At 37.6% G+C, this 18540-nt stretch overlaps 1 protein-coding gene across 6 annotated transcripts in view; it reads right to left on the reverse strand.

Moving 5' to 3' along the window:
* rapgef6 (Rap guanine nucleotide exchange factor 6) overlaps positions 1-18540 on the reverse strand; it is a 260059-nt gene that overhangs the window by 2373 nt on the left and 239146 nt on the right. For 5 of the 6 annotated variants that reach the window (XM_008104747.3, XM_008104745.3, XM_008104746.3 and 2 more), the window contains 3 exons: positions 14744-14972; positions 11207-11718; positions 2351-2662 (listed from right to left, as the gene is read on the reverse strand). In XM_008104747.3, the coding sequence (XP_008102954.2) occupies positions 2351-2662; positions 11207-11718; positions 14744-14972 (1053 nt within the window). The remainder of the gene's footprint in view (positions 1-2350; positions 2663-11206; positions 11719-14743; positions 14973-18540) is intronic. The other variant, XM_062970371.1, reaches the window with a different exon arrangement.

Raw genomic sequence — 18540 nt, forward strand, 5'->3', positions numbered from 1 at the left:
TAGCCTCCTTAGTACATGGTGAGTAATGCTGCGGATGCAGTCCAACATCACCTGGAGGGCCACAATCTCCCCAATATGAGAGAACAATTATTATATGCCCTATTGCAATGAAATGATAGGAAACAGAAACTATAGTATTGTAAGTGGTGCCTGGTTAACATCACCATTTATAAGATAGCTTTTAAGCATATTTTAATACTATGCACACTCAAAAATTTATTTGGATTATCAAGTGTGCTGCCAATTTCTTAGCAGGATTTCAATTAAAAGACACTTGTAATTCAGATAGTTGGAATTCTAGACTGGCGGATTTGATTGTTTCCCCATTCTGCTTATGCTACAGAGTCAGTACAAGGACTTTCAAATAAGCATCCCTATAACAAGGAAATATAGTGCCTAGGACAAAAAAAGGTAAAATCCTACTGTACATGCCCAAACCATAGTTGTTCCTCAGGTAAGCCTTTGCAACCCAGCCATTTTTTGCAAGTGTGCAGTACACTAATGAAAGAGAGTTCGGTGATCTCCTTGATTTGAATCAGTGACCTTGCATTATGTATTCTTGCCTAATCCACCTTATATTGACAGGCAAAGAATCATATATTTCCTAGAGGGAAGGCAGGATTTAAAAAATATAATATAGAAAGAAAATACAACAGATAGTTTTGTAATATAAATTAGTGTATCCCAATGTGTTATCTTTAGAGGATGCGATAGGGTAAAACCAATAGCACCCTGATAAACAGAGCTTTAGAAATGCAACAAAAACATGCACATGTTAATTTAATATATATGCAAGATGAGAAACATGATCACATATAATTATGCAGCTGCAGCCAGGGCCATACATTTGTTCACCCACACTCCCACTCTTTTTAAAACATGTGACTATAAATACAGCACAACTGCAAGCTTCTTCAGACAAGAATGTCAAATGATTTTAAAGTCAAAGAAGCATGTCAAATCACATCTATGCCAAGATCCTGATCTCGTAAGCACAATCTCAGCGTGAAAGATGTTACAGTTCATGCATTCAATTAAAATGGGGAAAAGGTGCCAAACAAATAAATAACCCAACAGTGATAGAGAACAGAAGGTGGAGTACAAATGGAATGGAAAGCAAAATCAAATTAGTGTATTTTCATTAGGCAAGCCAAAAGCGATGAAAAACACATAAAACCTCCACATTTGATTCCTTTTAAATCTTCATGATTTTTTGAACCCATTCCATTAGAGTATGATCACTGAGATGTAAATGGCTCAGAACAGGGGTCAAGTACAAAGTACCAGTGTGGTCCAATTAGTGGGTCTCTCCAGGTTTCATTTTGCTCACTAGGCAATTTTATGAGATTCAGAAATTTTGCTTGTAAATAATTGAAACTACAATGCAAAGTCTCAGCTGTCTTCAGTCTCAGAGCAATCACTTCAGAATCTTAAGTGGAGAGAATAATGGCTATTACTGTGCGGCCAGACGCTACACTTTGGCACAACTCTAGCTGCATGGAGAGTAAGCTTTTCTAGAGTCTGCTTACAAAGTGTTCTGGGCCTTAGAATGCTCCATCTTCCAAATATGAGAGGAAATTTCCTCCTAAGAAAAAAACTATAAAGAAGCACAGATATTCACTGGGATTTTCTACAGTTACCATGTAATAGGAGGTCACGTGTTCCTAATCTTACTCTACCACAGGGCGAACTTCAGCCGTCCAGGTGATTTGGACTTCAACTCCCAGAAATCCCAACCAGCTTACCGGCTGTTAGGAATTGTGAGAGTTGAAGTCCAAAACACCTGGAGGGCTGAAGTTTGCCCATGTCTTCTCTACCACTTGTACAGTCAGCTATAACCTTGAGACCCCTGATGTTCTAAGACTTCAGCTTCCCAAACCCCAGCTACCATGGCCCATGCTGGGGGATTCTGGAGGTAGTGATCCAACAACACTTGGGACCATAAGTCAGGGACCACTGACATATGCTGTAAAGCAAATTTGATTATTTATTTATTTTTTTGCCATTCTGAAAAAGTGTTTTAGACTCTCCAGAGAGTTGGTTTTTCTTTGTTCTGAATATTGTTCAAGAGTAAAAGCTCTGGACCACTCTGTGCATCGGCTTTATACTTGACTTTCTTTGTAAAGCATGCTGGTTAACCATTCATGCAGTGATACATTTGCTGAATTTTATGATTATTTGTTGTCGCAATTAGCATTTTGTAAAGCATAGGCAAATGATTTAAAAGGAAAAGAATCACTGATACACACTCAAGGTGTTCTCTGTGAGGTAAGACAGTTTGCGCATTTGCTCACACTTATAATTACACACCAATTTACTAAATAGCTATCAAAGGAGATCTTTAACATACCATCCTCTTCACTATTTGCGTCAGTCATATCTGCTAGATTAGGATGGGTCGGCTGCTGGCTATGCCACTGAGGCATCTTCTTTGGAAAACAGGCCACTGGTTCGCTACTCAGAGGTGCGGAGGAGAGCCTAGAGAGCTTGCTATGCAGCATCTTTGACCTCTGAACCGCCACACTATAGTCTGGAGGTTTTAGATGTGGGTGGTGAGGTGATCCTTCCTTTATGTCCGCTAAAGAAATCCCCATATATCCTGGCGGGGTGGGCGGTGGTTCCCTATATCTATTGTCTTCCTTAGGTGAGGTGACACAGTACACTGGCACAAGAAATAAGCAATGGAAATGTTAATGAAAGAAACAAATGAAAAAAGCATTAAAAAAACAGTGAAATGTTACAATGACTAAAACTGAAAAACGGTAACAAAAAGTAAATGTAGAATCATTGGTTATAAAATGCCACTGGCAGGATTTTGAATTAACTACTGGCACTAGTATAAGAAGCAGGATTACTAGATTTGAGAAAAATGAGCAATGTTTGACCTGAACAACTTGTAAATTGGCAGTCAGAAATAGAAGTGGCTATGTATTTGCACTTCCATAACACTTTCTACCCCAGGTTCCAAAGTCATCACAAACTTGAGAATATAAAACCTCCTTGCAGTGGGAAGAAAGGACAAGAAATACATTTATATAGTGTAAAAAACTATCTGATAATATGTGACATAAACTTTGGCAGCTACCATGTAGATAGAAATGATGTCTACTTAAGCACTGCCATGCTAGCTACTCTATTTTTTAGTTTTACCAACAATTTTGACTGTAAGCCATTTGAAATCAGCTCAGCTGATCTTGTAGCTAAAAAGTTGATCCCTCATAGTTCCTTCTAAAATAACACACATATCAGATTAAATCTGTCTTTAGTTATTAAATAGAACCTATTCCTCTGAAGAGATCATTTACCAAAGAAATGGTAGTATCTCTTCCATGCTCCATTGTAATATGTATTCCATCCATGTGCTTAAGTGACTTTTTATACACTTAATTTCTGGGAGCAAGGGAGAACAACACAACGTGAAAATTACAATAGTTGAGACAATCAGTTTTGTAGTCAAGTTCCTTTTGAAAGATATGTTGAACCTCCAGGAAGAATTATATCAGTGTATACTTATTATTTAGCTATCATATTCTCAGTAGTAACATCAATTGACTTGGTAGGGATAGTTCATTGGCTGCTGCCTATATTAACAAGAGAACAAGTATAGCTTTGGTCTGTATCTATTTGTGTAGGACATTGGTGAGTATAATGCTGGACATCTTTTGTTCTTCACCACTCCCCATTTTGACAGAAGAGATTCAGACTCTTGAGAGAAAGAGATGAAAACAATCTGGGGCACATGGGTGAGAGTCTGTATACAGGATAACTTTGACCACCTGATTTCATACATTATTGGTATGTGATCTCTTAAAAGATTACCTACGAAGGAATACAGCCTTTTCAATAACTTATCACTGTTCAACTTGCCACGATGTCAACTCTATTAATTCAATTAGCGATAAAATAGCTGAACTTAAACCTTGTTGACTTTCAAACTACTTCAGACTACTTCATTCTCACTTTCTACTATGATTTTACTAGATCCTAAGCAATTCAATCTAAGATGAAAAAGAGGTATTTTAATGTAAATTTGTTCTCCAAATAAAATTCAGATGAATTCCTTCCACCCAAAAGGCTATCACTTCAACATACTCCTAATTTGCTTTTTAGTATCAAATTTATTTAGGTCATTTTCTGTCATTCTGAACACATTTTTTCATCAGGGGGTGCAGCCTTGCAAGTCTCCTGGGGCCCAGGACAACTTCCTAATTCTCAACAATTGCCCTACTCTAAAATAATCTCATCAGAGCAGTAAGCCTCTGATGAGGAAGCTACATCCTTACATTGCTTACATATCAAATGTTATTTGTCTCGCTTCTCTTGGTAATTCCCTTTTTACAAAACTATTCATTCACACTTCAATCTAATTTACTTTTTTGAACGATGGCAACATTTATACTGGCATTAAAACAATGGGAATTCCAGTTTAAGAAATGGTGGGGAAAATTCCTGCAAGGCAGGGGGTTGGACTAGATAATCTCTGCAGTCCCTTCCAACTTTATGCTCATAGACAAACAGTGGAGACAACCCAAGCTGCTGTATCCCTACCTCATCCAAAAGACTATGTACTTCCTCTCAGTGCACAAAGATAGCATGAGGATGTAAGATGCTTTTCCACTATCAGGCTCACCACAATTCGTCTCATAGGGCTTTCAAATAAATAGAAAGCAAATATCTAAGGATTAAAAAAAACTCAATGCAAAACATCCCAGGTACTACAACTCTCTTTGCCCATATTCTCATAATCCATTACTGACCCAGGAATTATTTTAGAAGTTGCAGGTCATAAGGCCTCTAATGCAAATGCTGGGGATAAATTGTGCTTGAATAAAGCAATCTGTGATGAGAAGGCAGATGAATACCTGATCTTGTCTCACTGGATACTGGTGCAGAAGTGAGATAGAAAGCAACATTTTGTACAGCCACAGATGGGTTAAAGGGATAACAGAGGCATAGAAGTAATATCTAAGAGCAGAATATCGAAGAGCAGAGAACATAATACATTAGAAAGCATATGCAGGAGAGAAAGGAACATTTAGGAAGATGGAGCCATCTCCATTTCTCCTATATTGTTTGAGTCTAGGTTATAGGAATGTCTTCTCAGTATTCTGCCCCGAATACTGAGATCCTCTGAGGGGCATTTACTTCAGCTAGCCAGAACTCAATTGGTAACTGTCACCAAGAGGACCTTTTCATCATCTGCCCCAAGACTCTTGAACCTCCTGCTGGAAGAGAACCAACAGCTAAATCAGTTGTCAGAATTTAAGACACAATTAAGACCTATCTTTTCTGTACACAAAAATAAAAAAGATCTCAAGGGGCTGTATTCTGCAATTGATTTCAAAAACCTTCAAAGATATGATTCTAAGAAAACAATATGTAAATACTTCAGGTGGTGAAAGGGTATAAAATACTGATGCCCGAGTGGGGATGCTTAGGAAGAGAAAAGACTTTGCATTTTTGGTGGACAAACTGAGGAAAAAAAGGAATTCTCTTCAGATAAGGTGAACAAAGGATTTAACAGACATTCAATAAGATCTAGCTTCCTAAGGCTCTGGAAGACATATAAGGAAGGGTTGGAATTACAAACCCCTTTATGGCCGCATGCATTGGAAGCAGCACTTAGATCAACATCCAATCTATATATATAAAAGGATAAAAAAAATTGGCCTAGGACAAAACAACAAAACTACACATCCCAAAAACACTAAACTTGGCAACACAACCCCTCATCCATGCCTCTACGTTCATACAACAACAAAAAAGGAAAAATAAAGTCCTAATTAGAGGGAAAGGAATAATTGTTTTTATCCAATTGCTGCCAGATATAACTCTGCCCACTTGGTCTCCTAGCAACCTACTCAGCCCAGGGGACAGGCACAGTTAGGCCTCAGGCCTCTTCCCCACTGCCTATAAAATACAGATTATCTGATTTTCACTGGATTATATGGCAGTGTAGACTCAAAGCCCTTCCACACAGCTATATTACCCATTTATAATCTTATATTATCTGCTTTGAACTGGATTATCTTGAGTCCACACTGCCAAATAATTCGCTTCAGTGTGCATTTTATACAGCTGTGTAGAAGGGGCCTCAGATAGTCCAGTTCTAAGCAGATAATAGAAGATTATAAATACACAGTAGAGTCTCACTTATCCAACATAAACAGGCCGGCAGAACGTTGGATAAGTTGGATAATAAGAAGGGATTCAGGAAAAGCCGCTTAAACATCAAATTAGGTAATGATTATACAAATTAAGCACCAAACATCATGTTATACAACAAATTTGACAGAAAAAGTAGTTCAATGCTCAGTAATGCTATGTTGTAATTACTGTATTTACAAATTTAGGACCAAAATATCACAATGAATTTAAAACATTGACTACAAAAAGGCAGGCTGTGTTGGATAATCCAGAACACTGTATAAGTGAATGTTGGATAAGTGAGATTCTACTGTAATATGAAATAATTACTGTGGTAATCCAGTCCAACCCAATTCTGCCAGGGAGGACACAATCCAAACACGCCCAACAGATGGCCACCCAGCCTCTCAATAATAATACAGTAGAGTCTCACTTATCAAACACTCACTTATCCAATGTTCTGGATTATCCAACACATTTTTGTAGTCAATGTTTTCAATATATCATGATATTTTGGTGCTAAATTCGTAATTACAGTAATTACTACACAGCATTAATGTGTAATGAACTACTTTTTCTGTCAAATTTGTTGTCTAACATGATGTTTTGGTGCTTAATTTGTAAAATCATAACCTATTTTGATGTTTAATAGGCTTTTTCTTAATCTCTCCTTACTAACCAACATATTCATTTATCCAACATTCTGCCGGCCCGTTTATGTTGGATAAGTGAGACTCTACTGTAATAATGATAATAATAATAATAAGAAGATCATACAATCATAAGGTTAGGAGACAACCCTAAGGATAATCCAGTTCAACTTCCTTCCACCATGCAGTACGATACAAACCAAGCACTCCTGTCAGATGGCCATCCAAGATTTGCACAGTAATAATACAAATCGAATAATAGAATCAGACAGTTAGGAGAGACCCCTAAAGGCCATCCAGTCTAACCCAACTCTCCCATTGCACGATACAATCCAAGCACTCCCAACAGATGGCCAACCAGCCTCTCAATAATAATAATAGTAATAATATCATACAATCCTAAGGTTAGCAGATGCAGTAGAGTCTCACTTATCCAAGCCTCGCTTATCCAAGCTTCTGGATAATCCAAGCCATTTTTGTAGTCAATGTTTTCAATATATCGTGATATTTTGGTGCTAAATTCGTAAATACAGTAATTACAACATAACATTACTGCATGTTGAACTACTTTTTCTGTCAAATTTGTTGTATAACATGATGTTTTGGTGCTTAATTTGTAAAATCATAACCTAATTTGATGTTTAATAGGCTTTTTCTTAATCCCTCATTATCCAAGATACTCGCTTATCCAAGCTTCTGCCGGCCCGTTTAGCTTGGATAAGTGAGACTCTACTGTACCCCTAAGGATCATCCAGTTCAACTTCCTTCTACCATGCAGGACGACACAATCCAACCACTCCTGACAGATGGCCATCCAATATCTGCACAATAATAATACACATCGAATCATAGCATCAGACAGTTAGGAGAGACCCCTAAAGGCCATCCAGTCCAACCCAATTCTGCCATGCAGGACACAATCCAAGCACTCCCAACAGATGGCCACCCAGCCTCTCAATACTAATACTACTAATAATAATAATAACAACAACATCATACAATCCTAATGTTTGGAGTGACTCCTAAGGATCATCCAGCTCAACTTCCTTCTACCGTGCAGGAGGACACAATCCAAGCACTCCTGACAGATGGCCATCCAGCCTCTACATAATAATGATGATGAAGATGATGATAATAATAATAGAAGCATAGAATCCAAGAGTTTGGAGAGACCCCTAAGGGCCATCCAAGCCCAACCCTTTCTACTATGCAGCAGGACACAATCCAAGCATTCACAACACATGGAAAATGTATAAATACTATACAATACTACACAGGGACATAGACCCCGTCTACCCTCACCACTTTCACAGTACACAAACCAAATGCATACTAAACATAAAGACAACCATACAACAGACATTCAATACCACCACTCCCTCAACAATTTCTCACCAACACCACCAGACAACGCCACAGCAACGTGTGGCCGGGCACAACTAGTAAGGAAATAAGAACTTACAGGTAGTATCTAATTAAAGAAAAAGACCAATGGAAATTAAAACTGAGAGAAGAGATAGGGATAAGTGACTGGTTCTGTTACCATCAATTGCATGATGGATTTAGGAAATATGTTAAAGTAGGGTTTGCTAACAGAAAATCGATGTTGAAAGGTATTCTTGAGAAGGGGAAGAAGGGCTTAGTTTCTAGATTATATAAATATATATTAGAATACGATCTAGAGGACAACTGAATAAAAATAGCTATGATCTCCTGGGCTAAAGACCTAAGCAAAAATATTTATCTGGAGAATTGGGAGCATTTTTGGAAAAGTGGATTTAAATTCAATCAGAGAAAATATGTATAAGATATCTTACAGATGTTATATAATACCAGAGACAAAAGCCAAAATGGATAAAACCCAGCTAAGGGAATGCTGGCAGAGTAAGATGCAGAAAGGCACCTTCCACCTATAGGATGGTACAAGATTTTTGGAAAAAGGTGAATAAGGAAACAAACAAAATGATTACGGATAAGGTTTTTAAAAATCCAGAAATGTGCCTTTTAGGAATATTTAGAGAGAGAATTAGAAAGGAGATGAGAAAATTTATCAGAATAGTTTTATTGCAGCTAGACAATAGCAGTCATGGAAAGGTAAAAAACAATTATCTAAAAAGGATTGGAGAGAAAAATTATTAGATTATATTCAAATGGTCAAAATATCTAATTGTATCCGGGGAGGAAATAATGAAGAGTTTGTTTAAAAAAAGGAGGCTGGCATTTGAATACATGGAAAGGAAGACAAATGTGGACTTTAAAATAGCTGCAAGGGGAATTTACTAAAGTAGATATATGGGTAGATTTTATTAGATATGGGACTCATAGTAAGTAGTATTGGAAGTCATGGGTGGTGGATTCATGGGTGGGGAAGTAGGAGGAGAAAGACTGGATAGAATTTAGTTTGGGGGAATGACATAGTTGCATTAGATGTATCTGACTATCTCTAGATGTTTCTCTTTTTATATTTTGAATTCCATTAATTTCACACATACATACATACATACATACATATATATATATATATATAGACAGACTTATCTCTTCCAGCAGACCTACCAAGTCAATTTTAACTTGTGAATTTAAACCCAAATTTTATTGGTATATTTTAAACGGCATTTTATCTGTGTGCATTTGTTAATCTATTTTACTATTGCTTTGTTTTACTTCACTGTTTAACTATGTTGTACCCCACCTCAAGCTGCAAGGAGAGGCAGGTGATTAATAATAATTATCATCATCATATCGAATAATGCCACTGCCTTGCGATCATCATAAAAAAAGTGTATGGAGGCAGGCTGCAGCCATGCTCTAAGGCTTAGCTTTCTGATAGTTAGGATGAATTCCTTTGCTGATTCTAGATCCCTAGTTTCCCAATACTTTCTATAACTAGTGCCCTTCACATATACCAGAATACAATTTCCATTGGCTATGCTGACTGAAGATAATATTTGTAATCCAAAACCTCTAAAAATGCCAGATCTTGAAAAAATAGAGGCATCATTTTGTAAATTTTTAGTTAAAAAAAAACAACAACTCAAAACTGGGTTGACTTATCCACAGGTCAATGTAAGTACTGTACTGTAACTCTTACTTTAAAAAGAACCATCCATTTTCAGTCAGTTTTAGGAGAACCTTTAAAGAACACTGACCCCCTCCCCTCCACACTGCTTCTGGACTTTTTGAATGCCAGGGCAGTAAAATGGCAGTAGCAACCAAAGACATCTGGGCCTCTGAATCAGCATTGGTGCTTTCCCCTCTTTGCAGAATGACCCCCAACTTATCTCAGGTCATATCAAAGCCAATAATTCTGGTCCCCAAATCCTTCCTCAACTTATACATGAGTATATACAGTACGTAAAGAACACCATGAGTGTACTAATCTTCAACTAGTAATGGTATCTCATCAGCACACACACACACACACACACAAACATAAATGAAATATATAACTGCACTTCATGGATGGAGATTTCATTTCACTTCTCTGCCTCAAATTATCATGGCAGGTTCCTGGGAGATAAAACCCATATACAACATAATTTCAACATTTTACATGCTATCAGCTCCTGTCTCCTGATTTTTTTAAGTTAAAAAAACCAAACAGAAACCAGAGACTTAAAGGCAGATTTTCCCCTCATGTAACACTCAAACACACCCTTTTTTGAAAAAAAGGGGGGAAAGTATGATTATCATGTGATAAATTACAGCATTTTCTTCCACCATGTTGTGATGCACTGCTAAAGCCCAAAGGGCATGAAAATTGGCCCCTGCTCCCCATGCAGTTGGGCAACTCAATGTAAATATTTTCTCACATGAAAGCAATGTGCAGTCAGTGCACAATTAAGGTGTTATTTTATGTCATATCATCCAGTTTCAAAAATGTAGTATATTTTGGAAATTGAGTGATTCTCCCTAAGACATGCAGTGTTTGGATAATGGCCAATCTGATGACAACTAAGCAAAGCTCCTGAAGAGTATTTCCTTCCTGTCCTGAAGGCAAGGAAAAGAAACAGGCAATATTCAATGGGTGGAGGCAAACTTGCAGTCTGGATTCACTCTCAAGACACTTTCTACCCCTTATAATACATAAGGGCTCAAAGAGCCTACATTTTTACTTAATAGAAGGAAAACTGCAAGAAACCTCTCTCTCTGTTTGTTGCATAAGCCTGCTCCCCTCACTGTGAGGCAATAAAAAGTATGCTATTTTATTAACTTAAAATCTCAACCCTGCTACCAAAGAGGTCTGGAAACATTTCATTCTGAAGATACATTTGACTGAAAACATGTGTACAAGGTAACTTTTAAACATGCAATTCAGCCCCCAGATCTGGTGTCGTCATTTCTTAACAGCTTAATAATATAACACATAACAGATGTGGGAGCTTCCTTGGACTTTTAATTTAGCTTACCTATGAGGCCTCGCTCTGTACTCGATGTGACAGTTTTGTATGTTGCATCGTTCTCTGCTTTGGAGTCCAAAACCTCGGTCTGCTCCACTGTCAAGCCGTCAAGTCCTCTTCGTTTTACTGTTCCATAATTTGCCTCATGTGCATCAGACAGAGAACCCGATGAAGCCCAGCTTTGCCGGGATTGGTCGAAGTCCACACCATCTTTGGATTGGCTGCTGTTGCTGGAGTGAAGCTTTGACTGCAAATGTGTCTCTTCAGGACAACAACTTGATGGTTCTACCTCAGCTATGGCCCTTTCTAAATGAGTGTGGCGGTAAGAATTTAAGAGATCCCATCCCTTCTGGTTCTGGATATTTTGGAAGTTGTCATGAGAGCTACTAGAACATGAGGTCCAGCTTCCACGACCACTATCTGCTGCTTCTATCATGATGTGCTCATGGGAAATCTCTTCTGTACTCATAGAAGATGGAACAGGCAGTCCCCGGATCACCGGAAGTCTAGGGAGTGGCCAACTGGAACAAAAGATAAAACAATTGAGGAAGGAAAAAAAGCAATGAGGAAGAGAATATAGAAGGTGCTCAGTTTATCCACTGTTAAAGGAAATTTGTAAAAGTTTCACTTGACTTTAACAAGCATTTCACATCTGACCAAGTAGAGCATTTTTCTAAACTGTGACCATTGTTAAAAATGTCATGAGAGTTACATCATGAATGGAAAATTGACTAAAACATCAGTTGTAAGCACTAATTATTTTGGTTGGGTCTATACGGAATTCTTAACTATGAGGGTTTTTTAAAAATCAGTTCCTATATTTGATTTTCTTTACCTAGATTTTTAGTCAATCTTATAGTCAATCTTACTAGGTAGTGGCAACAAAAATGCTAATTTTGTTTCTCTATTATTTCATGGTGCTCTCTTTCAGAAAAAAAGACAATCTTCCCTTGAATGAAAACAAGGTAAATATTACAACATCAAAGAAGAACAGAAGTGCTTATTCAACATTTAATGTAATTTGTAATAAGATTTCTAGAGAGAAGCAATGATGGTTAACATGTAGTACATTCATCATATTTGACAGAATCAAGCAATTACACAGTTATATATCACAGCGTTATCTGGTTACAAGTTAAAAACAGTAATGTAAGTCAACTCCTTTTTCACACATGCTAAACCACAAATGATGTTAGGAAGTACATCATTATTTTCCCCCTTTAACTAGAAATATAAAATATGTCAAATAGAGCACTAAGACACTTATATTTTTGGTGAAGAGACATCAGCATGGGTAAACACATATATACAGCTTGGGTCTTGATTATTTAAAGGGCTATATTTCTCTTTATGACCCTATTAGAACACTGTCATTGGGAGAGGGCCTTCTCCCTATCCCACTACTCTCTCAAGCTCCTTTGGTAGGGATAAGGGAGAGGGCCTTTTCAGGGGTCATTCTGTTCCCAGACAGGAACTCCCTCCATAGAAATCAGGATGGCCTCATCCCTGAGTGTCTTTCGTATCTTTCGCAGGCAGGGGAAAATGCACCTCTGTTAATGGGCATTTGTGAAATGATGAAAGGTGAGCTGCTGTGAACGGAGTGAGTGGGATTTGGGGGAGGGGACTGTGAAGTTTTTCAGTGTACTTTTAAAGGTATTTTAATATTTTTAAGTTCCATGACACGCAGGATTTAACTTTTACAGAAGTTTTATATTCATATTTTTATGCATTTGCTCTGTGTTAATTATATTGTGTCATGTTTGTTGTTAGCCACCTTGAGTCCCTATATCAGGAGAAAGCTGGAATATAAATGAACAAAATCCCCTGAAAACTTGGTAAAATTTAGCTATCAACACCCTAGTACAGTACCTCCTTTTAAAAGGAAAAGGGTAGTTTCTAATGATAAATGTAATAGTGTGTGCAGTTTGGCCATACATTACAAAATATTACCTGAGACAAATGAATGTGCAAAAACATTTCTGAACCAACAACAGTAAACTAAAATGCTGGCAAAGAAAGGAAGCATTCTAAAGGCTCTGACACAGTATGAAGCAACACAAAACTGGTATGTATGATCTGGTATGTAGTTTTCTGCTGCCCTGCAGACTAGGACACGGAACAATGGCTTCAAACTACAGGAAAGGAAATTCCACCTGAACATTAGGAAGAACTTCCTCACAGTGAGGGCTGTTCGGCAGTGGAACTCTTTCCCCCGGACTGTGGTGGAGGCTCCTTCTTTGGAGGCTTTTAAACAAGGCTGGATGGCCATCTGTCGGGGGTGCTATGAATGCGATTTCCTGCTTCTTGGCAGGGGGTTGGACTGGATGGCCCATGAGGTCTCTTCCAACTCTACTATTCTATGATTCTATGATTCTATCTTTTGATTAGCAGATTTTTTTTCTTTCTTTAAAAAAATCAGTATAGGTCCCTAGGGCTATTTTCTGAAGGCACATGATGTAACAAACTTGAAAGGGATAAATGAAATTCAAACTAAAAAAAACAGGGTTTGGTAGTCCTGTCTAATGATAGACCACTTGGGAATTTCATCTGTGTTAGTATGAGTTCAATGAAAGGAAGATGGGACACAAAATTGCATAACAAATAAATCAACAGGACGATTTGCTCTTCTACATTTTAACAGTTGGCTCAATACACATCACTATGTTTCCAGTGCAGGCAGAATTGATTGGATTGCATATTGCACGTATCTCAACTATGGCACCAAAAAACACGAAGAAGCTTGCACATATCACCTCTTTGCACAACATTTAGACGTTTTTTTTAAAAAAAAAATGTAAACAAACATTAAAACATTTTTTCTAGACAGCTATAAATCAGCAGGAAACATCCTATGCAGACATGTCCAATTATTCAGCCCATCCGTGTAAAAAAATTAAAGGTATCGAGAACTACTGCATTCCAAACTTCAGCATCACATTAACTGTATGTATTAGGAAACCCACTTCAAAAGGAGTGAAGGTTGGTAAAAAAAAAAAATTCCCATGGCCCAGAGGCTTTACTAAGAACTGGCATGTCCATTCTGCTGGTAGCAGCCAACAGAAGAGAGGGAACTTGAGTTTTGATAACATGCCTGAGGCATACGTCTGGAAGCAAATTTGAGACCTGTGTAACACAGCCATTAAAACACTTATCATGAACAACCGCGGTCATGCTGTATATTGAAGGGGAATGCATTTTAAGCAGCAAGGCTTTATAGGGTGACAATGATAACATATTCAAATAGTCAGTACTTTGTGTTACACCAGAAGCCATTTATTTAAATCCCACAGCTATAATGTACTTTCTTGGATGTGCATTAATATATCAATTTAAGCCTGCCGATACAGGGAGAATCATCACCTGCTTAAAATGTGAAACCTGAAATTCCCTGAGGAGGGAGCATGTTGCACTCTCCTGTAAAGTGCTAAAAGCTTTTCATCAGGCTAATAATACCTGTAAGCATGACAGTTACGCCAGCAACTGTCAATGACTTAAATGTATAATCGTCACACTTCTCTTGTCATGGACCAGTCAATCAACTCTTACCCAGGGCATGTCTGGCCATACTCTGAGGATGGTGGAAGGTGGTCTTTCCTTTCCGCTGTTCCCACTGAATCTATCACCACCACGGCCTGAGGCAGACATCTCTCATCCTGAAGTGCTGCAGACATCGAGTCAGCAGAACAGTTGCTCACAATGCTAGACCGGGAAGAAATCTCACTGTGGCTGGAATCAGAGAAATTCTCAGATTTGGCAGACGGTATCAGGGCATAGCCTACACATGACAGGAAAAAAAAAAGGATTTAAAGGAGAAAGGGATTGGTATGGCTTTTTAATTAAGAAATACATGTTACCACATTACATAGGAGAAATATGTTCTAATATCATCCATCTGTCCCAATATGTCATGATGTTTTTGTCCCCAACCCCAGTATTTATGATACAGTTCTTTATTATGATCACAAAATGGAAAGTTGCCCCTCCTATGACAAACAAACACTTTACAATTTGTTTAAAACTATAAAACTAGAAGGAAGAGTTAAGTTGCTAGTTCACAGTTAGTTCTTAGTAGCTAATTTACAGGTTGCACAGCTAGTTCACAGCATTGACCAGCATTAAAATGGGCAACTTTTCTTTTTGTTCAGTTCTACCTTATCTGGGAGTAACTGCATACTTTGATTTGGGTTTAGTTTCCCAAAATAAGGTAAAAACCTCACATTTGTGTGTATTTCTAGATTCAGTTTGAACCTGGACACTCAGATTTCAGCAGCTGCCAGGAGTACATTTCCACATTTGAAGCCAGTATGTCAATTAGTTGGCATTCCTATGGATTTCTAATTTGGCCATGGTAACATATGCCTTTAATTGTGCCCACATTACATTATGATAATATGCTCTAGATGGGTCTTCCCTTAAAGAATATTCTGCAAGTCTAAAACCAGATTCTTAATGGGGACTATTCACACAGAGCACACCATTCCTTTGTGACAGTAACTTCATTGGATTTCACTTTGTTTGCAAGTTCAAATTGAAGTGCTACCTATGACCAATTTTATATATATATATATATATATATATATATATATATATATATATATATATACACAGTAGAGTCTCACTTATCCAACACTCGCTTATCCAATGTTCTGGATTATCCAACGCATTTTTGTAGTCAATGTTTTCAATATATCGTGATATTTTGGTGCTAAATTCATAAATACAGTAATTACTACATAGCATTACTGCGTATTGAACTACTTTTTCTGCCAAATTTGTTGTCTAACATGATGTTTTGGTGTTTCATTTGTAAAATCATAACCTAATTTGATATTTAATAGGCTTTTCCTTAACGCCTCCTTATTATCCAACATATTCGGTTATCCAACATTTTGCCAGCCCACTTATGTTGGATAAGTGAGACTCTACTGTATATATATATATTAGCTGTGCCCGGCCACGCGTTGCTGTGGCGAAGTCTGGTGGTATGGGAAATAAAGTATTGAGGAATTAGTGGTAGTTAAGGTAAAGGGTAAAGGTTTTCCCCTGACGTTAAGTCCAGTTGTGTCTGACTCTGGAAGTTGATGCTCATCTCCATTTCTAAGCCGAAGAGCCGGCATTGTCCATAGACTCCTCCAAGGTCATGTGGGATGACAGCATGGAGCGGCATTACCTTCCCGCCGGAGCAGTACCTAGTGATGCACTCATATTTGCATGTTTTCGAACTTCTGGGTTGGCAGAAGCTGGGGCTAACAGTGGGGAATCTCTCCGCTACCCCAATTCAAACTTTTGGTCCAGAAGTTCAGCAGCTCAGCGCTTTTACACGCTGTGCCATCAGGGGATATTATTTCCTAAAGGTTGTGAATATACAATATTTTTGATTGTTTTTTTTGTCTGTTGGAGGCAAGTATGAATGCTGCAATTAGGAAAAATGATTAGGATGTAATGGCCTTGCAGCTTTAAAGCCTGGCTGTTTCCTCCCCGAGTAAATTTTTTGTTGGGAGGTGTTAGCTGGCCCTGATTGTTTCCTGTCTGGAATTCCCTTGTTTTCAGAGTGGTGTTCTTTGCGATATTTTATGTGCTTCTACTGTCTGTGGCCCTGAGAAAACAGAGGATTTGCCAGACTTTGATGATGGGAATATTTTGTTGGGAGGTGTTAGCTGGCCCTGATTGTTTCCTGTGTGGAATTCCCGTTTTCAGAGTTCTTTATTTAATGTTCTGATTTTAGAGATTGTATTGTTCTGTTTTATTATACCTCATTAATTTTTATATATTCTGATTTTAGTGTTTTTGAATACTTGGAACCAGATTGTATTCATCTGGACAAAACAACAAAACTATGCATCCCAGAAACACTAAACTTGCCAGCACAACCCCTCATCCATGCCTCTACATTCATACAACAAAACGAAAAGAAAAATAAAGTCCAAATTAGAGGGAGAGGAATAATTGTTTTTATCCAACCAACACCACCACACTAAGCCACAGCAAGGCGTGGCCAGGCACAGCTAGTATGTATATACAGTAGAGTCTCACTTATCCAACATAAATGGGCCGGCAGAATGTTGGATAAGCGAATATGTTGGATAATAAGGAGAGATTAAGGAGAAGCCTATTAAACATCAAATTAGGTTATGATTTTACAAATTAAGCACCAGAACATCATGCTATACAACAAATTTGTCAGAAAAAGTAGTTCAATACACAGTAATGCTACGTAGTAATTACTGTATGTACAAATTTCGCACCAAAATATCATGATATATTGAAAACATTGACTACAGAACTGCGTTGGATAATCCAGAACGTTGGATAAGCGAGTGTTGGATAAGTGAGACTCTACTGTATATATATATGTATAAATGTGTGTTTTTCCCATGGAGTAAACAACAAACCCACTGAACCAAATCGCACCAAATTTGGCCACAAAAGACACGGTCATCCAATCTATGCCTTTCAATTCTAAGCAGATATACAGTAGAGTCTCACTTATCCAACAGAAACAGGCCGGCAGAACGTTGGATAAGTTGGATAATAAGAAGGGATTCAGGAAAAGCCGATTAAACATCAAATTAGGTAATAATTATACAAATTAAGCACCAAACATCATGTTATACAACAAATTTGACAGAAAAAGTAGTTCAATGCTCAGTAGTGCTATGTAGTAATTACTGTATTTACAAATTTAGCACCAAAATATCACAACGAATTTAAAACATTGACTACAAAAACACTGACTACTAAAAGGCAGGCTGCGTTGGATAATCCAGAACACTGGATAAGCGAATGTTGGATAAGTGAGATTCTCATGTAATATGAAATAATTACTGTGGTAATCCAGTCCAACCCAATTCTGCCATGGAGGACACAATCCAAGCACACCCAACAGATGGCCACCCAGCCTCTCAATAATAATAGAGTCTCACTTATCCAACACTCACTTATCCAACACATTTTTGTAGTCAATGTTTTCAATATATTATGATATTTTGGTGCTAAATTCGTAAATACAGTAATTACTACATAGCATTAATGTGTAATCAACTACTTTTTCTGTCAAATTTGTTGTCTAACATGATGTTTTGGTGCTTAATTTGTAAAATCATAACCTATTTTGATGTTTAATAGGCTTTTTCTTAATCTCTCCTTATTATCCAACATATTCACTTATCCAACATTCTGCTGGCCTGTTTATGTTGGATAAGTGAGACTCTACTGTAATAATAATAATAATAATAATAATAAGAAGAAGAAGAAGAAGAAGAAGAAGATCATACAATCATAAGGTAAGGACACACCCCTAAGGATAATCCAGTTCAACTTCCTTCTACCATGCAGGACAACAC

This window comes from Anolis carolinensis, chromosome 2, assembly GCF_035594765.1.
Source record: "Anolis carolinensis isolate JA03-04 chromosome 2, rAnoCar3.1.pri, whole genome shotgun sequence".
NCBI classification, from domain to species: Eukaryota; Metazoa; Chordata; class Lepidosauria; order Squamata; family Dactyloidae; genus Anolis; species Anolis carolinensis.